Source organism: Tympanuchus pallidicinctus, unplaced genomic scaffold (genome assembly GCF_026119805.1).
Source record: "Tympanuchus pallidicinctus isolate F22 unplaced genomic scaffold, pur_lepc_1.0 scaffold31, whole genome shotgun sequence".
Lineage (NCBI taxonomy): Eukaryota > Metazoa > Chordata > Aves > Galliformes > Phasianidae > Tympanuchus > Tympanuchus pallidicinctus.
In genome coordinates, this window is record NW_026294749.1 from 13,960,214 (window position 1) to 13,985,698 (window position 25,485).

At 40.2% G+C, this 25,485-nt stretch overlaps 1 protein-coding gene across 2 annotated transcripts in view; it reads right to left on the reverse strand.

Annotated features, from left to right (window-relative positions):
• Positions 1–7,067: 7,067 nt before the first annotated feature.
• Positions 7,068–25,485, reverse strand: part of NFX1 (nuclear transcription factor, X-box binding 1) — a 70,605-nt gene continuing 52,187 nt past the window's right edge. For both annotated transcript variants that reach the window (XM_052697658.1, XM_052697659.1), the window contains exons 20-24: positions 24,690–24,788; positions 21,584–21,650; positions 14,630–14,775; positions 11,982–12,083; positions 7,068–10,338 (exon numbers count right to left, since the gene is read on the reverse strand). In XM_052697658.1, coding sequence (XP_052553618.1) covers positions 10,263–10,338; positions 11,982–12,083; positions 14,630–14,775; positions 21,584–21,650; positions 24,690–24,788 — 490 coding nt within the window. In that variant the 3' untranslated portion in view covers positions 7,068–10,262. The remainder of the gene's footprint in view (positions 10,339–11,981; positions 12,084–14,629; positions 14,776–21,583; positions 21,651–24,689; positions 24,789–25,485) is intronic.

Sequence of the window (25,485 nt, forward strand, 5' to 3'; positions counted from 1 at the left end):
CTCACCCATCCAGTGCTGAGACTGAATCAGGCATATACCATCAAGGCACTCATCAAGCTGACGGCTGCCTATGGGACACCTCAAGTCATTGAGAGCGACCAAGGGACTCATTTTACTGGCACAGTGGTACTACACAGGGCCACAGGCACAACACAATATTGAGCAGTGATTCCACCTGCCATATAATCTGGAGGGATTACTGAATGTTATAATGTTGTAATGATATTCCTAAGGCTGCCATGAAGGCAGACTCTCAGACCTGAATGAAAGGCCTAGAGATGGCAGACCCAGTGCCCTGAAGATGCTACAGACAATGTGGGCCTCCTTGTTTATGATCCCAATTACAGGCACCAGTAATTAGGTAAGATCCCAAACTGACAATGAAAATAATCTTCTGCTCCTTTCTCCCAGAACCTAGAACCAGGTACACATTGAATAGAATGGCTTTGGAAGGTGCAAGTAGCACCTCAATGGTGTGGCCTACTTGCACTTTGGGGAAGATTACTGGAAGTTGGGGGATCGGTAATCCCCCCCAGTAATCCTCCCCAGTAATAGGTATACAGCCTGCAGACATTGTGGGCAATGCTCTGGTTTTCATTGTTAAAGGGACCTTAATTATGTCTTATGTCCCTGTGGCAAATCATGATACCTTCCCCTTCTGGTACCCAATATAGTCATGCAGCTCTATATCAGGCCAAAGGGTATGGTACAGATGGCCAGGACATGCCCCAGGGCAAGCTGAAGTTGACCCAGGACAGGAACACAGCCTGTATTGTGCTGTGGAAGGCAGACCTACCCCTTCTGGTATCTCTGAAACATCTAAGTTACTCTCTGTGAGTCTCTTTGAGTCCACAGGATCACCAGGAAGAGCAAGGTGACATGAAGATGCTCCAGTTCACTGTAAGATCAGTGTGACACCTGGTGGTGGACTGAATGGGACTGATGGAGTGAGCCAAGCCTTCCCTGGTCTGAGAACTACGTGCCTTCAGGAGAACCATTGAACGCTGACCCACAAATGAATCTCAATCAAGAACCAATCATCAATCGTCTTATATTTCATCAATCTACACCACAACAATTGTGACAAAGTGTCATGGTGTACTGGATCATGGTGTAATGGAAAGGGCTTACCTTCAATCATTGGTTCATGCCATGAAGGGGTGGAGTGTAGCAGAAATGCAAAGTCATGGCCCGAGGCAGTGATTGAACACCTTGTGGGAAGGCAGGGCCAACTGAGTGATTGGAAGGGGTGGAGCCAGGATCCACCCCTTCCCAGACCTCAATTAAGAGTTGGCAGTGGAGGTGAGGGCATCTCTTGCTGGATATCCCCGCCTACCCGAAGCCTTCATTTCCTTCTGCATCTGAGGCTGCTGCGTTTGGGCTTTTTCTCATTTGCTGTAGCTGAAGACTTTGCCACAGTGCTACTATCGCAGTACTTTCCATCGCATTATAGCATTACGCCAAAGAACACGTTCTGTGGGTGTAGCAGTACAGAAGTGGGCTGAGGAAAGTCACCAAATGGTGGTACCATCTGCCCCATAATCTGACAGGAGCAGGGCCTGGTGGAGTGGCATAATGGCATTCTAACAGCTGCTCTGAAGATTAACCCCCAGTCCCTGCAGGGTGGACCAAATCACTGCATGAGATGCTGAGAGATTTAAATGCAAGAGCCAGAGACGGCTGACCCAGTGCCCTGCATGTATTATAAACAACTTGGGCCTTCCCACCCAGGATCTAAATTAAGGGAAACAATGTATGCTTGAAACCCCAAGTTGGTTTGCTGAATAATACTCTACTCCTCACCTTGAGCCTGGGAACTGCAAGGTTAAGTGGCCGTGGGAGGTGCAGTAGGATCAAAGAGGAACAGCCTACTTGCATTGTGAGGGAGGTGACTAGAAAGGAGGGGGGGTCAGTACCTCCACAAGTATTTGGCACATGGACCCCACAGGAGAAACAGTGATTGTACTGCTTTGGCAGGTCCAAACTCCCTCTCTGGTGCCTGATAGTCATCCAACTCTCAACAGCAGGTCAAAGGGAGTGGTTCGAAGGGCCTGGGCATGCCCTGTTCAGGCAGAAATATTGACCTAGGGCAGTACTACCGCTTGTGTTTTTACCTTTGGAGGGTGGACTTCCCAATTTGTACTGGTTAAACATTTGTTTTACTCCCAAGATCTGTGGCCCACAAAACCATCAGCAGGAGCGTATCAGTGACCTCTGATATGCTGCGGTGCCACTGCAGAGTCGTCATAGCGTTCTGCACTGCAGTGGCACCTGGTGGTGGAATTTCTTGAGGAAAAAAAATGGGAAACATCTAGTGAATAAATCCTGTAACAACTCTGAGCCTTGTGTGTGATCCTGCAACAACTATGAAGCCTGTGCACACAAGCGAACTGATTTACAGACCTATGTGTATTACATACAGGAATTGTTTATATTGTAATTGAGGTGTATGGGCTTATCTCCAAATGAGCCCAATTGCTGTTTGTGCTGCGAAGGGGTGGAGTGTAGGGGAGCCGTCAGATCACGGTATGAGCTGGTGGCTGAGCACCTGGTGAACAGGTGTGTCTGGCCCGGGGAGCACAGGCAAACTGTTTGTACAGTTTTAACAGTAATTAACATAGTAGTACAATTACAGTAATTAACATAGTAGAAAACCAGGTAAGTTTATCTATCAGCTTAGTCCTGGGGGAAATTAAAGGTATCGTAAGTACATCAGCCTGGTCAAAATTCCATAATTTTCCCTGTAAGCTTAAACTCAATGAATTTAAAAATCATTACAGCCATCTCCAGTCCTGCTTTTCCTGTTCTTGTAAGTCTGCAGCAATTACTGACCATAAGAAGAAACTATGATGTTCTGGGGTAGATGCAGTCTGTGATGGCAACTGAGTAGGACAGCATCCACACAGGTTGTGCCAAACTTGCAAAATATTCTTTCTTTTAGTATGTTATGCCTTTAGATAAGAGTGCAGTGGGAAGAAGCCACATTCCTTCCAACTGGCACTGCAGATTAAAGGTGATGTACAGGTGATGTACTTAGAACTGTAAAGTCTTAAGGTTCTGTAGAGATGTAGACTGTTCTCTGAAAGAACACTTTTCATTCTTTCAGCTCATCACTGCTACACAAAAGATCCTTAGCTGGAAAGTACAAATGTCTTAAGTGTCACTCCCATTCTAGAAATTCTGTTTTCTCTAAAAATACATCTTTTGATACTAAGGCCTTAAATATGTTAGGATTTATTTCCTGTGTTTATAGATGTAGTGTATTTGTATATTTATATTTAATCGTATATTTATATTTAATTGTATATTTATATATACACTCCCAGACATGTGGCCCATATGTCTCACTATAATTCCTGTTAGAACAAGGGATTTTAAAGTTGGGACAAAGCTGTTTATCCTCTCAAAATCAGGAAAGCAGAGGCAAGTAATCTCAGAGAAAGGCGCCAGAAATTACTCAGACTGCTACAGATCTATCCTTTAAACACAGTCTTTGTGAGCCAGACCTACCCTCACAATTGGACAGGACAAAAAAGCAACATAGGTGGAGTAAGCTTCTTATGGAAAAGACTGCACAGAATAAGACTGGGAGGAATGATACAATATCTCTGGCTTGAATGGGCAGAATGAGTGACTTATGGGCTGTGAGAATAGGAAACCTGAGAAAGCAGAAGGAATATCTGAAACCTTAATCTGAGTGGGGACAGGGAAGCAAGGGAGAAGAGTTGCATCTGTGTCCGTCACATAGACTCTCCCGAGTTCAGTTACCTCTACACCCTTCTGTTGGTATTCCTGAAGCACACAGATTCCACCACTAGCCTTCCAGCTAGGCTAAGTATCTGCCATTTCTCAGTGTCATTCGACCACTGGACACAGCTTATCCTCTGGAATTTATCCTTATATTTCCCTTCCTCACAGGGTCAGTTGGGTTTTGATCAAAAACAAGAGTAGAGGTGGTGCGCACAATAGACTGCAACCAGAAGAGCTCAGTGCCCACATCTGGGTGACCTCCATCTTCTTTCTGCTAGCCTATTCTCTATTCCTATCTGTTTCTGGATCATCCAATTGCTCCAAAAGTTAAAAACAAACCATATGTAATATAATGACACGTGTAATCTGTCAGGTCAGCCTTAGGACATTTTTGCTATTTAACTTTCCCACAGCCCTAAAAACCTTTCCAATTTATCGGATCATGCCAACTTCACCAAAAGTATTCTTGGTTATAACTGAAAAACTGTATTTCTGTCCATCTTTTTTTTTGTTTTTATTGTTGACTGTAATCTATCCAGATGGCTGATGGCCAAATAGCCAGATGGTGTCTGACCTTGTTCTAGTTGCTGGACCAAATCAAGATGCTGTTATTCTCTTCCTTTCTAAACCACTGAATTGCAAACACATTCTGTGTCTTCATTACTCTTATTTGATGCTTGCAAGGCCACTATATTTGTAAGCCCACCATTTAGGTGATGTAATGCCTTCCAGCTTAAGAACTGCTATCCTAGGAACTAGGCCTGTGAACAAGGAATATTCTTGAAGTCACAGATGACTTCTTTGAAGTGCTTGTGAGTACCTAAAAACCAGGGACATCCTGAATGTACCATCCAAAGTTTTCTGACTCAGGTGGTTAGAAGGGATCTCAAGAGTTGATCTGGTCCGCTTACCTGCTAAAAGAATGTCCTCTTATAACGGATTGCTCAGGACCTTGACGGACTAGAACATTTCTGGGCTAACTCTGTGTTTTACCATCTTCATGGTAAAAAAGACTTTGCGGTTATTTCTTGTGTTTCAGCTTGTGCCCATTTCCTTCCATTCTTCTACAGTGGAGTCTTGCTTTATCTTCTCACTCCCCTCTGCTCAGGCACTGGTGGTCACAGTAAGATCTCCCGAGTCTCCTGAGGCTGAACAAACCCAGTGCCATCAGCTCTCCACGAACGTCATGTGATCAATCTCCTGACCACCTGGTGACTCAGTTTGACCAGGTCTCTACAGCACTGGGAAACCCACAGCTATCTATACCCAACACCAGAAAGATCACAAGTGCTGAATAAAAGAGAGCAATCACTTAGGCTCTGGCTAAGTGCATCCTACAACAGCAGGATGTTATCTGCCTTTGCCACAAGGGTGCACTGCTAGCTTAAGTTCAACTTGCTAACCACCTGGCACAACTTCCTTTGCCTCCAGTTCTTTTTATACTACATTGACTTCTAGGCAACTTGCATAATTTTGTGTTCATTCCCAGGCTTTAACTACGTTTATGATAAAAACTAGAATAATTCCTCTTAGTCAGAACTGGAAAAAAAAGGGAGAGCTACAAGATAATAATTACAATGAAATCATTGTTTCAGCCATCAGTCATCATTCTTAAGATCTAGATGTCAGCAGGTAAGATGTAGCATGCCTTCAATAAAGTTATCAGAAATAACAATTAATAATCTACTTCAATGAGATTTCAATGTTGTCAATCTAATACTTGCTTAATTATTGCCTACTTCAATAGAAAATTATTAGAATTGCATAAACTTTTGACTGAAGTTGTTGAATAATCCCTCCTAAGCAATCACACAGACTTAATTAGAAACTTATTTGGTATCTATTTATTTGACACAAAAATACTGAATTTAAGCACCAGCCTAAATCAGTACTTACCCAGGAGTTTCGGAGCTAAGACTTTAATTTACACTTCCTGAAATAGCATTTATTAATATCTGTGAGGAGGTACCTAACTTACCAGGTAAGCAGTAAAGTCTGAGACTCCCTGAATTGCTTGTTAAAGACAAGAAGACCTTTAAGTGCCTTGAATGGAAAGCACAATCCTTACTACGTTGTTTGACAGGGAACTATCCATTACATTCAAACACTAGTTTTCACCACAGACTTTTATTTGCCACCACAACTTAGATTTCTTCAAAAATGCTCCCTAGTAAAACACGTAAACTTATGTTAAGTGTGATTTTTAAACAGAGACAATTCTTTTGTTCTCATCTCCTACAGGAAAATGTCAGACTAATACACATTTTTTCTTACAATGGTTATTAGTTTTGTTTATTACAGCTTCTCATAAAAGAAGCCCTCCAGCTCATGAATTAGAACAAATTTTCTATACTTCCAGAGAATAAAAGGTGGATACATCAAAAGACTGGACTTTAGAAGCTGAATCATTTATTAGGTGGCAGTTCCTGAACACAATTTCACAAAAGGATATGAGGGCAAGCAAAGCAGATATCCATGCAGGAGACATCTGTTGCTCCTCCTTTATCTCACTAGGGCAAGCAGCAGCAGGTTTGGGATTTTCACACAGAGTATTAAAAATGCTGATGCCTGCTTATCTTCGCGTACAACTTGGTGATGGAAGTCCTTGAGACTGGCATAAAAAGCAGCAGGTGGAGGAGTCTTGTGGCAGCAGAACAATCCTGTTTTGGCTGATGGCTGTGGGAATGAGCAGAAAAACTGCTCCAGAGCAGAATCTTGAAGGCCACAGTGCCTGGAATGAGACTTTGCTTCATTAGCCATGAAATTAATATTAAAGTTAACATCCCGCTTGTATGACAATGACCTCTTAGAAGAACATGCTAAATAGATATGCTGTAGTGCTCAACTCTCTGCCACATCATGTTAAACATCACCCAATATGGGAAACAAAGAAGGTTTAGGATATAAGGGGAAGTATGTCATGGGTTGCACAGTGAAGAGGAAGAGAAAGAAGAAACTGAAGGAGAGAAAAGAGCTAAGAGAGGGGAAGCTGTGTTCCTCTTCTTCCACCAGGACAGGGACACTTTCTTTCTAAGCATTACATCTCACCTCTTGGAGAAGACTACCTGAGATATCATGCGTTTTGCTAGCATTATGATCATATATTCACACTACTGGCAGCTAGTGCATTTATCAGCTGCAATACCCAATGTGTTATGTCTACCCCTTACATAAATCTGTTCTTTTTGAACGTTTGTGAAACTGCCCACTGAAAGTCCTGAGGAGACTCTGTCAGACAGACTTTTGTTAATCTGTCCCATTAAAGTCCTGAAGGGACTCTGACAACTCTGAAATACCAAAACAGAGATTGCAAACAATTTAAAGCACAGAACTTTCAATTTACTTTTATTTCAGCTTTATAAAGAAGGTCATTTGACACCAATAACTTCAAAAAATAAACAAAAACCCAACCAAGTCAAATAAGAATCTTTCAACAAATAACTTATAATTGTTCTAAAACACTTTTCTTATTTTGCTTATTTCATTAGGTGGCAGATATTGTACAGAAGTGCCACAGAAACCGTGGTACTGAGGTCCACTTAAGCATCCTACACAATTTTAGGTTAAACCCAAGCAGTTAATACTCAGAGCACTTTAAACACATTAAACAATATAGGTAATATCACAGCCAAAATGCAAAAATATCTGTTTTATACACAATTTTCAAAGCGCTTCATGAAGTTGCATGAATTCTAACTTACAGCACAAGTTATTTCGAAGGATGCTTACTGCAGAACACCTGCACCAAGTAAGTTTACAAGAAACAACATCACTCTGCGGGCTGTGGAAAATGGTTAGTATATTCAAGCTCAAGTCTTGGTTACAGTGACATCAGTAAAGATTTTGCTACTGACTTCACTGATGCAAAGATTGCTGTTATCCATCACTTTTCTGTCAGATAAAGGTGTAAAGGTCTGCTGAAGGAGTTACAAAATAGCTAATTGAAAATTATTTCCATGAGGCACGCGTGCAGTAAGAAGTTCAAAACTACTGGCTTTAGTACTATTCCATGTGAAAGTCACAGACACTGCAGCCAAAGCACATGAGAACAGAGCAAACACCTCTGTTATACATTGCTGAGCTCCTTTTTAAGGCCATGTTACTGTATTCTAGGAAGAAAGACATCCACACTTATTCCTTTTGGTATCATCTCCCTAGATGTATGGTAGATATGTAGTATCATGTTTCAACCAAGTTATTGAAACGCATTGCAAACCAAATGTTTTTCCACGTGTGACTTGATGCATAACTACAGATAAGCTCCAACAGCCATGATTTAAGATGCTTAATATACATATCTACATAAAATTTTTGATATTCATGCAGTTAGATGTGTAGTGATGAGTATGACTTCTCAGTATGAGCAGATTCAGTGTAGTTACTAGTTTCAAGAAGACTACTTTGAGAAGCTAAAGATACCTGGGCTTTAGTAAGAACAGTAGCAGAATACTTGACTGCTGAAGTGCATCTCACCAAGTTCATATTTTTATGCCAGATGTAATTTGATTTTAAAAAAAGGGAGTATAATGTTATGGAAGCCTTTTAAGTTTTGTATTTCAAATCAGAAGTACAGACGAGAAGCATCAGCTGCATTCACTTCAGTGTGGGTGAAAAGTTAACACGCTTCAGCCTTATGCTGTTTAATATCAACCAAATCAATTAGGTGTGGTTTTGTTTTTGATGATGCTTTCTTCATGCCTACGGTATGCCAACTACATTGGAGGGATGTCATACACCTTCAGCTTACCAGACATGTGACAGCTCCTGTCCAGAACAAACCTCTGCAGTGTAACTACGTACATTCCCCCCGTTGGCAGTTACTAGCTTGGAAATACTAACATAGCTCTGAATTTCTAGACCAAAATTACCCTTTGTCTAGCCACGGTGAGCAGGCACTGCAAGTACTGGGAACAGATACACTCCTCATAATGATGGGATTTGAAGAAATAAATTACTGAAAAGATGCCAAGCAACTTACCTCTTTCACTGAATATAGCAAAGTGCTACACTTTGTAGGATCAAACACTAATTTGCTTAAAAAAATAAGGGCACTATTGACTTTGCCAATTTATCTTTCATTTCTGTTCACTAAATGTAATACAAAAAATGTGAAAATAGATTTAAACCACTACATGCAAATTAAAAGCTCAAGAACTGAGAATCTTTCTGGTAACTGTTCTCATAACAGAAGCATATGCATTTGAGGCATTTAGAAACATTTAAGTCGTCTTATGCAAAATAATAAGCACAAAAATTTGCAGTAACATGCATTTTAATTCTGAAAAGGTTTTGGAGGCAGATGAGGTGAATTTGCTGCTGTTTCATATTTCACAATCTCATATCACTGAGAATGAAACGTAGCCACAGAATTCTTCACACTTAAGGTTCGCAGTTTCATGACTGACTCCGTGAATCTAAGCACGGGTTGCTGCCTTGCATTGTCTTGGCAGCAAAAGTTAGAGCTGTGCCACTTCTGATCAGACTTACAGTTTTCTCATCCACCCCACCTCATAATCTGGAACAAATCCACCCTCTGTGAAATTGCTTCTTACACCAGACACTCATGGCATTTTGTTCACGGCATTTCCAAGCAAGAAATATCTCCCACTGGCAAAGAGCTAAGACAAATGTTCTTAGAAATTTTACAAACATTGCTCTGACTCTAAACACACTTAGCTCAAACTTCACATATTCCCTTGAGCTCTCACAGTACAGAAGAATATTACAAATAATGAACAAAACCATGCAAAAAAAAAAAAACCCAAGTCCACCAAACTAACTTATCTAAATAAAACATGAACCAAATAGAACACTAAAATAATAATATTAAATATTATCTCGTTTGGTGTCTCAAATAACAGCATCAGTAATTTTCTTGTCTATTTTTTTAATGTCAAATTTGAGATACAACAGAATAAACCTTAATTTTCCACCTTCCTCAAATCCTTTTTCTTCAGATACCAAAAGAAGTCTGTGCTCTTGTGACATCTAGAGTGTATATTCATAGTTAGTGACTAAGTTTCATATTTCCTTGCACACAGAAGAGTAACTCAAATCCCCAGATTCACCACAGTAACATGGAAGTGAATTAATAACATCAGAAAATGCTTTTAGAATATTCCCATTAATGTTTTTAACAGATTATTCCTGGTTCATTTTAAACTGCATGAGATACATCAAAATAAATCTGTAAGAATTATTATTCCTATTACCCAAAATAATCTGTTTGATAATTTTCTTTCACTTTCAAGGCATTGATGAAAATTCCCATCATTCTGAAAGCATATTAGATTAAAAAAAAAGTGCAGACAACCCAGCTTTCAAAAAAAAATAAAAAATGGTACAACTGTTAGGTACAATGCACTTAGGTAAAGTATTGCAATCCAGCCTCAGATGTTAAACCATGGATATGTTGGACAAGCACTCATTTGACAAGTAACCAAAAGCACCTTCTGCAGTAATTTAGTATCTTCACCTGTGAGCTTCTGTGCCGTGATTCTACATCAGTGACTTCAGTCCTGGACATCAAAGTAGTCAATTACTGGCTCTTCTTTTAGTGGTTTGGACAAACCGCTGCTTCCACTATTCCTGAAGTTATAAGAATAGCAGATATTACTCACTGTGCACGAGAAACGAGACAGAAGTAAACTGAAATCACAAATTCTCATAATGTCTCAGGGTGCACTTGCACACTGCATTGGTAGATGGCAGTTCTAAATTAAATTCTGTTGGAAGGGCTGGAGCCTGCCTTCACCTCTCCTAGATCCCACTGAAGTGCTGACTACTAATGGGGAAGGATTTCTGGAGATCGCTCCTCTTGGAGTCTTCTCAGCGAGCCCAGGACAAGGGTAGGCTTTCCATCCATTGCTCTTTGGTGTGATTACCTGTTCAGCCTAACTTTCTTGTACATTTCTAAATTATAATGTCCATATATTCATTGATTACACAACTGACCACAAGCCATTTCCTCATGCCAAGAGGGAGGAGGTAGAAGAAAGTGGATAGAAGGAAGAAGATGGTTTTAGTTTCCTTTAACTTCCACTGCTCCAGTCTGTTATCAACAGACAAGTTAACCTACCCTGACATATTTTGCATGCCATTGTAATCGGTGAGTGATCTCCATGTCCTTATCTCAGTCCACAAGCTTTTTTTCCCCATCATATTTTCTCCTCCCATCCTTCTGAGGAGGGGGAGTGAGAGAGCAGGATGATGATGCTTAGCTGCTGTCAGTGTTAAACCACAATATGGTAACACAAAATCTAAACGTTGTGAAGACTTTTGCCCTAAGACAGTACGAAGTCCTACAGCAGATTTTGTTACATAATTCTAAAGAAGTTTTATTTCTATTTAAAATAAATGGTGAAAGTCCTTTGCAATTCTGTTACATAATTCACTTTGACTAAGGTCACTGAAGACAGAAATCCTGCAGAATTAAGTGGAAATAAAAGGTAACAAACTGTAGAAAATTCATATTAAGTTACACAGTGAAACAGTTTTTTTCAGACATGTGGCTTGCTCTGATGCTGAATTCTAAAGCAATTTACGTCTTTCTCAAAACAGTCTACTATGTATTTCAGCAGCATCAATTTAAGATGCTACTTAATAGCTACTGCAATAGTTAGTGCAGAATTAACTTGTCCCTTTCTCCAAATAGTTTTTCAGAGGACAAGGATTCAAGTGCTATTGTGGAAATAACTTGGGGAAGAGCCCTTAAGAACAAATAAGTACAAATAAGCCACCTACTGAAAATTTTCCTAACTATGAGATGCCTACAGGTGCCTGAAGCTGGCAGGTCATACAAAGTAAAGACTGTTCTATTAGACTATTCACCAAGAAGCCCTATATACTCCATCTTAAGTAGTTTTCAGTATCTAAGAAAAACACAGTTCCCATTTAGCCAGCTGTGGGACTACTATATCCACTAGAGGAAAAATACACATACTCACTGTTCAAATACATAGCCTCTGAAACATCCATACCTTCTTAACTGCCTAGTATTTATATAAAGATTAGATCCACAACATTTGTTTTATTACTGCTTTTATGTCACATGGTCAACTCTACATTTTGTTAACACTTCATGTTCACTTCTTATAGAAAGAATATTAGTGCAGGCTGAAAGCTCCAAAGTAGCACATGGCTTGGGAAAAACGAAGACCTGGGGATTATAAAGTTGAAGTCAACACCCTTTCAAACAACTGAGCACAGAATTTTTGAAATAAATTTCTTACTTATCTGTTTGTTTGTAATGAGGAATAGGAGGTGGAGGCCTGCTCTTCATTTCTTTATCCAGCACAGAAGTTAAGGTATTGCTTGGACAAATGGATTTCCCTCTAGAGAAACAATTGAAAAGGTTACTTTGTTAAGTAGGAAGTTACATGCATTAAGAAATTAGGGAAAAAAGTTATATTTAAAAGTAGTGGTTTTGATGTCAGTGTTTATATCTGCATTTAATCTATAAAAATATTTAATTTTCATAGAATCACAAAATATTCTCATTTGGAAAGGACCCAGAAGGATCACTGAGTCTAACTCCTGGCTCCACACAGTACCACCTAAAAATTAAACCATACACCCAAGAGCATTCTGCAATGCAAGGGCCACCCTTTTTTAACTGCAAGACTCACAAACCTTCTACTACCAGCATGGTTCCCATTCACAGACTCTTATTCATCATTGGGGGGGAAAGTAAACTGAATAAACTGAAATTTTTAAACCTTGTCTAGGTCAGTTTTTTACCCTTTCTGCAGCTTCCTCCTAACCCACACTACTGGCATTTTAAGACCAAACTATTTAGCAGCCATGGTACACTAAACTACAATGCTGTCCTGTTTCTATATGAATGCCTCCTCCTCTAAGGAATGTTTGACTGCCTTCTGTGATGTAGAATCTCTTCTCAATACTATCTGCTAATTACCTTTTATATGTAGAGTTAGCTTGGCCTCTCCATTTCAGAATAGGTGAATAAATGCTACTTCTTGTCTATTTACATTACATTCTATTCAAACTATTTACATTACATTCATAACTTAATCAAAATCATAGAATCACAGAATAGCTCAGGTTGGAAAAGACCTTCAAGATCATCAAGTCCAACCACAACCTGACCATCCTACCCTCACTCTGACAACCCTCCACTAATTTACGCCCCTGAGCACCACATAAACGGTTTTTGAACACATCCAGGGATGGTGACTCAGCCACCGCCCTGGGGCGCCTATTGCAGTGCTTAACAACCCCTTCTGTACAGAAGTTTGCCCTGATATCCAACCTAAACCTCCCCCAGGGGCAACTTGAGGCCATTTCCCCTCGTCCTGTCAGCAGTGAGAAGAGACCAGCCTCACTCTTGTTGCAATCACCTTTCAGGAATCTGACGAGAGCAATAAGGCTTTCCCTCAGCCTCCTCTTTCCCACTGGGAAGAAACATTTGTTTGAATGCCTACTTATGACTTTATCATTTAATGTAACGTTAGCCTTCCCATACTTCCATTCTCAAAAATACCATTGCATTTGAAACCACTAGCATACACACAAATAAAATAGAGGATTAATAATGATATTTTCAATTAACATATATGCACTCTAAGGTTGTTTACTTTCATATATAGTAAGCCACTGACTTTCTGGGAAACCCAATCCACAGTTGTTATATATTGTATGAACCTTCTTCCTGGTAATTTTATTTGTACCTGTTATCTTTCCTGGCAAGAGAAGAAAGAGAGAGGATGCACTCTGTACTTGGGCTATGATTTCAGACACCTTACTGATAACTGCATGCACTGCATGCTCTTCTCTAATAACACAAGGGAAGGACCAAGTGTGCAGCTTCTCCTAGCACCACAGAAGTCTTCCCATGCTAAATTTGCAGCACATGACACCTTTGCTTTTAAAGCATCGTCATCTATCCCATTCCTTTCTCTAGCACTTCATCCATTTCTGCATTAATTTCTCATCATCCCCCAGCCTCTTTCCTTCTTCTTAAGTAAGCTTTTTCAAAAGTGATTCATCTTATCAACCTCCGTTAGCAGAAACGTGGGTTCACGGAGGGAAATCTTACAGAAATGTCCCAACTCCATCACAAGTACTCAAGATTCTAGCTACGCTACCAAACCAGCAACAGCCTCAGAAGCAAATAATGGCACTCTCATAGCAGGAAAGGTAAAAAAATATTATTATTTTTATTATTAACTATAGTCAATATCTATAGTTAGAAACTAGTTAAACTGGTTGTTAAAGAACCACAGTTTGACAGTTCTAAACTAAAAACTGATATGTTAAACTAAATAAACCACTCAGTGATAAACAGAATCAAGAAAGTCATGCTTTCTCCAATACAATAATCTTGCTTCACTTCTTCTACTATGAACTTCCTTTTACAGGCCCTCTCCAAGTATCTCCAGTTTTGCTTAGAAATCTCTTGCAGTAACTCCATCTCCCTTTTTGTCTTTTGTCTTGAGAGAGGATAGGAATTCCTGTGGCAGATTCAGATGGAGCAAATAAGTTCCAATAGCAAGCTTCTGCAAAGAAGGTGCAAATTTGGAAGTGAATTCTCTATCCAGCCCTTAATCTCCATAAAAATTTATCACATTTACTATCTTTGACACTTCTCTCAAATTTAGCTCATGACAAAAAGAAAGTAAGTTAGTGCTGAGACAAGCTTTCAAAAATGTTGTTTTCCTTGCTTTCTTATTTTTAAACTGGGTTTTCCAGAAGATGTACTCGATGATGAGAAATAGAAGTCTATCAAACTATCAATTGAAAACTGCACTTAAAATTTTTAACAGAAACTACTGCGTGTTGCAAATTGCACTGCAAATAAAATCATCCAATTAAATGATAAATCATACACAGCTTCTAGAAAACAGAATTAATTACATACTTGACTGCAGTGATAACAACATTACGCTTTGGCTCGTTGTCATAGCTCACACTTTCAATGCCATAAACCTGAGCTAATTCGTGGATGATTCTGCGGTGATCTCTGTTCATTGGTGGGTAACAATGACTCTTCTTTGTGTACTTGCCCTGAAGTCAAAAGAAAAAATAAACATGATAAGGTTCCCCTTTAGCAACGAAAGGCAGGGTGTGAGGAGGAAACAATGAAATGAGAAAGGTTGCTTCTACCTCGTAAATTTTGCCATTGTGACAAAAAGTACTACAACAAAATGCTAGTAAATCAGTATTGATAAAAACTCATCTAAAAATGACAATTTAGTTCTCACCTCAAAGCATTAACACATGTAAGTATGTACAAATTCTGAATACAGCCTCTCTCCTTACACCCCAAAGAAGCAGGACATTTTTTTCTGAATTCTCCTATTTCAGACTGCTTTCTTACAACGCAGATACTGTAGATTGCTATAAAGGCATCAGATTTAGTTATCACTTCCCTGTACCAAAGCAGCTGTTCATCTGCAAAATCTGTCACGTCATAAAGTCTATCATTACAGACTTGATCATTACAGACTGTATCATTAAAGTAGTTTTAATTTCAGTTACCCGAGACTGATGCTTGATCTGACATTGGCTGCTACGTAAAAAGAAGAAAACAAAAAAAAAATTGTGCCTCCCTTCTAATGGGTGGTGTGATTTAGTAACATCATATAAGACACTCAATACTTCAGTCTGTCTCAATGACTCAAAACACCCTGTTTCAGCCTTTGCCTAATTTGTCACCTAAAGGTATCACAGGATTTTAGCCCTACAGACAGGATTTAAGGGGAAGATAAACTACCAGTTTCAAACAAAGTTTGAGTCAGGGATTGCTAGAGAATTCTGAACATGTACAAGCTTACGGGACTGGATGCAGGGCATTTAATGACACTAAGAGACCAGAATCATCTTCAAAAGGTTGTGGAGTCTGGGGAATGAACCTAACGACTGGAAAAAAAATGACTGTTGTGCCCATGCTCAGGAAGAACAAGAATGACAACAAGAACTACAGACTGGTCATCTGCACAAAGCATTTTAGGCACATGAAGTAGAAGGTCCTTGGAGCAGCCAATTTAAGAAAGCTTTTCACAATTTGAACAACCTGGTCTGACTTTATTGTTGGTTCCTGCTACAAAGAAGTTTGCACTAGATGACTTCTTTAGATCCCTTCTGACCTGAATGATTCATAGGTTCTGACAACCTATACTAGATGTTCAAATAGAAACATTTGATTAATACGTGTTACAGATTGCAGAATGAGAGTTACTCAGAGTTGCATCAAAAAGTAGCCACGTTACAGATGACATGAGAAGTCTTTTCTAAATCACCATGATGCAGAAAAGCTCACTTCAGAATCTAATAAAAGGACAATTTTGATCAATCTTAAACCATACAGAAATGTTAGTTCAAGTCTGATTTGGTATTGCCAGAAGTAACTTTGATGCAGCACTGTGTACTCTTTATTTTCTGATAGTCCAGGAAACTATTATTTTAAACTTCAACTAGTTACATTAAGCAAAAGAATAAATGCTCCTCAAAATTATTTAAACTGCAGAAATCAACACACAGAAATATCTGCCTCCTCTCAAACTGTAAATTATGAATAGCAAACAGACCTGAGATTGCAGTCACTCTTTTCCACGTTTATTACTTTTAAGAGTAATTATATGCAATCAGGATAGAATCTTTACTTATCAATAAACAATATTAAACTACTAGCAACTACAACACTTACAGGTTCTAGACAAATGTTTACATGAAGTGAGCTCTACAATTCTGCACCTATTTATGACTGCCTTTAGAAAAGTCGTAATAATTCTGGATTCAAGAAAAATAACATCAGAATTTCTTCTTATATGCAGACAGAGCTGGATGATATGAATACTTTCTGGTTTGTCTGCTTATATACATCAACAGTGACAACTCTGCTGTACTAGATTAGTGCATACAGGTGAATCTAAGGGAACAGATGTTCACGAGGCAAGTGAAGTCATAAAATGACAGATGAGTTTAAAGGTATTAATGTGTAGAGTGACCATTCAGTAAATAAGAAAAAGAATGGAAATCCTTTTCATTGATCATTTATCCAGTTAAGCTGAAGTTGTATCCAAAGAACAATGCAAAAACATAAATAAATCAAAGTAGAAGTGTGCAAATATATGTAACAGTAATGTGTACAGGACATAACACTGATATAGGCAGAGCTACCTGAACATTTGATAGGCTAACATGCAAAACACTTTTAATACAACAGAGTAAGCTCTACATCTAGAAATAAAGAATGTAAGTCACATCTTCAACCAGAAAGGATTTAGGACATGGGTGTCTAACCTTTTGGCTTGCCTGGAATGCATTGAGTGGACAGGAATTGTCTTGGCCACAGTCACTCCGAAAGTAATGCCTCCTATTTCCATGGAAACTACTAAAGATACAAAGGGCACAATAACACTATTTGATAGAGTAAATTCTCAGCTACAAAACACTACTGCTCAACACAGTCATCACCATCAGCTATGCATTTTTGCCAGTGACAAACTAGAGCTTGCATGGTACGCTCATAAATATCTGTACCAGGGGAGATAACCCACTGTCACTGTTACCACTGCTGAGACACACCACTACCAAGTCATGTGCTCATATGCACTGTTTGGTCTCCATACATGTTCAGCAAGTGTTGATGACTGTCAGTGGGTGCAATTTTTTTTGCACAGACGAATTCAGTTTCATCCCCTTGCTCCATATACACTTCCATGTCAGTCAGACTGCCCCCTTGCTGTCATCTACTGCATGGCAATAAAATGTGAGGGAATATTGGCAGGAAGGTTCAACCTCTATTGCTGTTCCACCAACATCTGCCTCTGATGCCATGGGCCAACATAGTAAAGTGGAAGGCATTACTTCTGGAGAAGCCTTCATAAAATGCATAATATGTTCAATGTACATAAGTAACAAAGCTTACTTTAACCTTCAATATTTTTTATGAAAACAAAAAAGCAACAAAAACACAAAACTAGTGGCATATCTGACCTTGTGTACCTAATACATCAATCACTGGTTTGATGGAAGTGGTTGCAATTTTAATGAGTTATCAAAGTGATTGCCAGAGATTTTAGATGAAATTTTACTCTTCCTGTAGTTCATTCTTGAAAATAGCTGTTCACAAACGTATAGTACAAAAAAGTCAAAAAGTGATAATGCGAATAAGGTGTGATTGCAAAGCGAGGAACGTTTTCCTCTGTTAAGATAGATCTTATAAAAGTAAAGAGGTATGGCCAAAGTTTTAAGTTGAATACATGATTGTAACCATATAAACTCCATTTGAAAATATGCAGGTAGTGTATTATGTTGATCAAAAACAGAGCTGCATATATACAAAAAAAAAAAGCCATGGCAATCTTGAAACCTGTTCTCAAATTCCTTTATCAGAATAGAAAACACAGCTGCATATTTTTCTCTATTCATACGACTGTATTTATCCAGTGTATCAAAGTGCATAAAATTATTTGCCATAACTTGAGCTGGAACTGCACTGCATCTTCCAACATTAAAAAAAAATAAAATAGGAGGCATTACTTTCGGAGCAGCCCTCATACAGCATTAAATATTCTGATGGAACTCCTCAGGTAACTCTTTGATTTGCCTTCTAAAGACTTCACGAGAGAAGAATATTTAGCCTGCATGTGTATGATATAGACTCCAAAGCTTAAGAATTCTGTCAGTCATCTTTGTTGTTCAGAAAAGAAACCTTTGAAACATGATTTGTCTCTTGGGGATTATTTTTACCTCGCAAAATAGCAACAGTGTGAAGTGCAGGGCTGTGCAGAACTCTGCCATGTGACCCTAAGCTGTTCATCTTGATCACGACAGAAACTTACAGTGAGCAGTTTGCCTTTTACACGTGGGAGCTGTCTTGGGCAGAGCAGTAAGAGTTTTCAATCCTTGGTGGAGTCAGAACAGGGCTCAGCAAAACTGCTATGCTGGACTTCAAGGGAGCAGACCTGGATCTGCTCAGGACATTGGTAGGGAAGGTCCCTTGGACCTTGAAGGTACAGGAGCAGGCTGTCCCAATGTACTGTAAGATGAGCCTGAAAGACCAGTATGGCTGAACAGGGAACTTTCACTGAGACTCCAGGAAAAAAAAAGAAAAAAAGAGTTTACCTCCTGGGGAAGAAAGGACAGGCAACCTGGGGAGAGTACAAGGAAGTTCCCAGTATATGAAGGGAGAAAATCAGCAAGGCTAAAGCCTAATATGAGCTCAACCAGGCTACTGCAGTAACAGATAACAAAAAACGTCTTCACAAATAAGTATTAACAGTAAGAGGAGAATGAAGAAGTACCGTTTACTGGACATGATGGGGAAAAGGACCACTGAGGATAAGGAAAAGGTTGAGGTTCTCAATGCCTTCCTTACATCTGTCCTTAAGAGTCAGATCAGTTATCCTTGGGGTACACAGCCTCCTGACCAGGAAGTCTGGGGTGGGGAGCAGAATAAACCTCATGATTCGAGTGGGAACAGTCAGGAGACCTGCTGCTCCACCTGGACTGTCACAAGTCCACGAGGCCAGATGGGATCTACCCAGAGGTGTTGAGGCAGCTGGCAGAGGCGATGGTCAAGCAACTTTCCACCATCTCTCATTGGTCCTGGACAACAGAAAAGTTCCAGATGACGGGAGACCTGCTAATGTAATCCCCATCTATAAGAAGGGTTGTAAGGAGAATCCAGAGAATTACAGGCCTTTCAGCCTGACCTCAATGGCAGGGAAGGTTATAGAACAGGTCACCCTGTGATCACATGGCATCTGTAAGGCAATCAGGCCTAGCCAGCATGGGTTCATGCAAGGCAGGTCCTGCTTGACCAGCCAGATCTCCTTCTATGACCAGGTAACCCACCTAACAGAGGAGGGAAAGGCTGCTGTCATAGCATACCTTAAACAAAGCCTTTGATGCCATCTCGTGCAGTATTCTCCTGGAGAAGCTGGCAGCCCATGGTTTGAACAGGTATATTCTTTGCTGGGTTAAGAACTGGCTGCCTGGGCCAGGAGAGCAGTGAAGTTGAATGGAGTTAAATCCAGCTGGCAACCGGTCATGAAAAGTGCTCCCCAGGGAGTCATTACTGGGCCCATGTTGTTTGGTATCTTCACTGATGACCTGGATGAGGGGACTGAGGGCACCCTCAGCTAATCTGCAGATGACACCAAGCTGGGGGGAAGCAGCTTGGAGCAGCGACTGAAAAGCTGCACAGAGGAAAAGGATTTTGGGGTGTTGGCTGACACTCAGCTAAACATGAGCCAGCAGTGTGCCCAGGTGGCCAAGGCAACTAATGACATCCTGGCTTGTATCAGAAACAGCATGGCTAGCAGGACCACGGAGGTGATTGTCCCCCCCATTCACATCTGGTGAGGCCACACCTTGAGCACTGAGTACTGTGCTCAGCTTTGGGCTCCTCACTACAAGAAAGACACAGCAAAGCCCTGGAGCGTGTCCAGAGAAGGGCATTAAAACAGATGAGGGGTCTGGAGCACAAGGAGTAGCTGAGGGATTGTTTAGTCTGGAGGAGGCTCAGCTGAAAACTTATTCTCCACAACTACCTGAAGGGAGGCTGTGGTGAGGTGGAGGTCAGCCTCTTCTCCCATGTAACGTGCAATAGGACTAGAGGGACCTCACGTTGCACCAGGGGAGGTTCAGGCTGGATATTAGGAAAAATGTCTTCTCTGAAAGAGTGATCAGGCACTGGAACAGGGTGCCCAGAGAGGTGGTTGAGCCATTGTCCCTGGAGGTGTTTAAGGAAAGGGCAGATGTGGTACTTAGGAACACTGTTCAGTGCACGATATTAGTGGTAGGGGGACAGTTGGACTAAATGGCCTCAGAGATCTTTTTGAACCTTAATGATTCTAGGATCCTTTAGGTCAGATAGGGAAAGTATTGTCATGACTGATTTGTTTTACACTTTTCATTCTCTTCTGCATTAGACACTTTCATTAGACACTCAATCTGCTTTGCAGAATCTTAACAGTCATTTATTGTCACGGTTTTTTTTATTTTTGTTGTTGGTATTCCACATCATAACAGCATGTAAAGCAGTGGGAGTTAAAGAACTGATGTTCCAGTTCTGCAGACCACTGTTTCTGGCTGCTTTGTTCATGGAGGCCTGAAGGCAGAATTCTGCTTTTACTAAAAGCCTATGATTTTGCCTGTACTATAGACCTCTCTAGGTATGCTGGAGTCTGCCAGATAACTGTGGCTGAACCCAAGTTTCCTTCTAGAAAGAGGAGGACTACCACATACATCAAATGCTGGAAAGCATCCATAGATTTACAAGCAACTTCTGCAACAGGGATCAGAAGAACCTAGGGCTTTCATTCTCAAAATCTGAATCTCTGACCCCTGGAGATTATTGAGTCCAACCCCCCTGCAAAAGCCTAGAGCAGGCTACAAAGAAAGGCAAGTTTTGAATACCCATCTACTGGACATCAGTCCTTTAGATATTTCTAAGTGTTGACTGGATCCCCCACCCTGTTTTCTCAAGGCTAAGAACTCCCAAGTCTCTCCTCCTAAGCCTTTCCTCCCAAGCCTTTCCTCCTAAGAGATGTTCCAGACCCCTAGTAATCTTTACAAGACTCCACACACTGGACTCTCTCCTTTAGGACCGATGCGCTGAAGTCTGGAACTGTTTGAACTTTAATTTAAACAAAAAACAAAACAAAAAACAAACTACCCCTTTGCTGTGACAGAAGTGATCCCAATACTGTGCATCCTAACTTTTTTCTGCTTATACCAAAAAATATGCATTCTAATAGAGTCAAAAAATAGTGTTAATTCTTACTACTAACATTATCCAGATTCCTCCCAAACTGGACAAAACTGCTCCTTTTAATAACTCAACGAACACCCAAATACTGACCTTATTCACAGCTTCCACGAGCATTCTCATCTCCTTCTCAACATCGCTGACAAATTTTAAATCTTTCCTGCAAGAACAACATACTAGGTAAATGAGGCAACTGAATGTACAAAGACTTTATTTTTTTTAACATTATTTTTACCAACAACAAAGTTAAAGATCTCAATTAACTGAGGCAAATACAAGAGTTTAGACTGCATTTCAGTTTATACACAACTCAATTGGCATTTTAAAAACGTCAGCACTATTATGAAAATCTTGAATTATTTTCCTTCCAAGCCTTGGAAGACAGCATAAAATTCTACAATACAGCACAACTGTCTGACAATACAACTCTAAATTTTCAGATCAGTAAAATGAAGGTTTTAAATCTGCCATTTCAGTGGTTTTTCAACCACTTGTCATTAATGCAATCCATGGGTATTACATGATTAGACATAAAAATAAGTACTGGTTTTAAAGAGTCAAATTCTTTTCCAAGATAGAAAAAAAGTGCACTGGCTGGTGAATTAACGAAAACAATAGAAGAATAAGACTAACTGCAAGGAAACCAAACATTCTTGATATGACATCTTAAGGATTTTTGTAATTAGTTTGCCCTAATTAATCACAGTAGATTGAATCTGTCAGAGTGAGCTTTACACTCTCTTTTCAAATGAGCAGGTAAATTAACTTCAAAAGTAAGGTTAACATTTGTTAGCACATTATCTTCACATAGAAAAAGGGTACATGAAGATTTCCAACTCAAGGTTAGCAGTAAATAAAGTTACTTCTTCAAAGGCACCACTTCAGAGCAAGACAACATTATTTCATGAATTACGTCTGAATTTCAATGCCCTACAAAGCTAGATGCTGAAGTGAAGGCATGATCCACTTCATATGATCAAGTGGTCTCAAGCAAATATGCAAAATGACAACATTGAGTCGCTTGTCTATCAAAATCACTAAATCAATGGACTCAGATGCTAAAATGGACTCAGACTATCATTGGAAAACTTTCCAAGTTTTATAACAGGTCCCCATTCATCAAATGAGTACCACATTGAATGGAGTTATCAGAAATCCTGAATCTTCAGTTGAGAGAAGTCTTATACGACTCAGAGAATTCCAAAAAACAGACTGTCGGATTTAACCCTCAGAGTTAGAAATAAAGGTCACTCCAGACACCTATCTATGAAACAAAGTCAGCAGATGCAGCACGAGATTTTGGAAGAAATGCTAACACAAAAATCAGTAGCTAAAAAAAGATCTATTTGGAACATACTTAAATCCAGAGTCAGAAAGTAAATGAATTAAATGACAGCCATGAACATTCAAATTTTAAGATGAAATGTCCACAGAAAAAAAGAAAATGGAAACAGCAGTCCAATGAGATGGTCTACAAGCACCCGAAATGTCTTTAAAAAGAAAAAAAAAAAAAGAGAGAAAAAAAAGCACCTGTAAAAGAGCTATTAACTGAAAGTGATCAGCAATATTAAACCAAGTGAGCACTCTTTCAAAAAGAAATTCCAAGACAGTCAAGACTGAAGTAGTCAGGGGAAAAAAGCAGATTTTACCAGCTGACTGAGAATGTTAATTCTCTGCAGTTTAAATGAGTTGGTAAGATGAGCTATACAGAAACTAATTTAATGGCCATCACCTAAAACCCATAGTTCTACTACTTCCCTAAAAAGCAGAAGCTGGACCTCACCACCTTTTTGGCTTGTTACTTACTGTCATTTGCTGATGACACAAAACCAGGAAGAACGACATGCCAGAAGACTGTGCTGCCATCCAGCAAGACCTAGACAGGCTGGTGAGCTGGGCAGGGAGAAACGTTATGTTTCATTACAAGGGCAAGTGTAGAGTTTTGCATCTGGGCAAGAACAAGTCCAGGTACCAGTACAGGTTGGGGACTGACCTGCTGGATGCAGCACAGGGGAAAGGGACCTGGGGGTCCTGTGGACAGCAGGATGACCACGAGCCAGCACTGTGCCCTTGTGGCCAAGAAGGCCAACGGCACCGGGGTGTATTAGAAGGGGTGTGGTTAGTAGGTCCAGAGAGGTCCTCCTCCCCTCTCCTGTGCCCTGGTGAGAACGCATCTGGAGTATCGTGTCAGTTCAAGGACAGGGAACTGCTGGAGAGAGCCCAGCACAGAGCCACAAAGACGATTAAGGGCGTGGAGCAGCTCCCTTACGAGAGGCTGAGGGAGCTGGGTCTCTAGTTTGGAGGAGAAAGAGGGGTGTCCTCGTTAATGTCTGTAAGTATGTAAAGGTGAGTGTCAGGAGGATGGAGCCAGGCTCTGCTCAGTGACATCCAATGACGGGACAAGGGGCAGTGGGTGCAAGCTGGGACACAGCAGGTTCCACCAAAATATGGGAAAACCTTCATGGTGAGGATAACAGAACACTGGACCAGGCTGCCCAGAGAGCTTGTGGGGTCTTCTTCTCTGGAGACATTCAAAACCTGCCTCAAGTTCTTGTGTGACCTAACCTAGGTGTTCCTGCTCTGGCAGGCGGATTGTAATCAATTTCAGACTAATCTAATTTCAGACTGTTCACACCTCTGCCACTAAGGCTGACAAAGCAAGATTTCCTTTAGAGTTTCAAGCTTTCCTTTTATGTCATGAGATGAAGCCGTGATGAAAAAATAAAAAGTCTCTTCTCAATTCTGCACAGTTTTGTCTATCCAAATTTGGCAGCAAGCATCATAAAACTGTTTTAACTTAATAAGTAAAGGGAAGTGCCAGGTCAATATGCAAGGAAGTACATTCTGTACTGCAAGCTACAGAAAAACATGAACTCACACTGAAGGGTGGGAAGAAGCATGGAGTTAACAAGAAACGCTGGCAGGCTCTGATGCTAGCAAAGACTCTGAAAGGCCAAGAATAACGAATCCATTAGGAGATGTTAGTTTAATGCAGCAAGATGAAGGCTAGGTGAGATTCGATTGTACTCAAAAGAAAAAGAAAGAGCATACATGTGGGAAATATGTGCAAGAGATTTAATGTAGTAAAAAAGTGAAAATCTGTATCTCGGTTTCTGAAAGAGAATAGAATCATGATCGATTTTCCATCTTGCTCTCTAAACTGTTTATTTACAACATCCATCATCATTAAAATACATACCTGGCATCTTCTTTTAAAAGATCACTGTACTTTGGTCCAGAAGAACGAGTGTTAAAAGGGTCAGAATTATCATCTATTTCAAGAGCATCGGCAAGGCGCCTAAATTCAACAGTAGGAGAGAAAAAAAGCAAAAATACCACACATAAACAACAACAAAAAATCAACCTGGAGCATTTTTTCACTGAACAGCTGAGTTACCAATGCGAATAAACAACATGTAAAAGATCAGATTTTATACATTTGATACTAATACTTAGGACTCTTCAATATACCGTACTACTAAATCTCAGCTCAATACAGATCCCTATTGGTGGTGAGTGTCGTAAAATCCAACTGGCAACTGATCACACGTGGTGCTCCCCAGTGTCAGCGGTAAGACCTGTCTTATTTAGTATCTTCACTGATGACCTGGATGAGGGCATTGAGTGCACCCTCAGTTAGTTTGCAGATTACACCAAGTTGGAAGGAAGTGTTGATCTGCCTGTGGGTAGTAGGTAGGCACTGGATGGACATTATTGAATGGCCAATGGGATGAAGTCCTGTACTTTGGCCACAACAACCCCACACAACATTACATGCTTAAAGCAGAGTGGCTGGAAGTCTGTGTGAAAGAAACAGACCTCGGGGTGTTGGTTGACACGAGCCAGCAGTGAGCTCAGGTGGCCAAGATGAATAATGACATCCTGGCTTGTATCAGAAACAGCATAGCCAGCAGGAGCATGGAGGTGATTGTCCCCTCCAATTCACATCTGGTGAAGCCACACCTTGAGCACTAAATACTGTGCTCAGTTTTGGG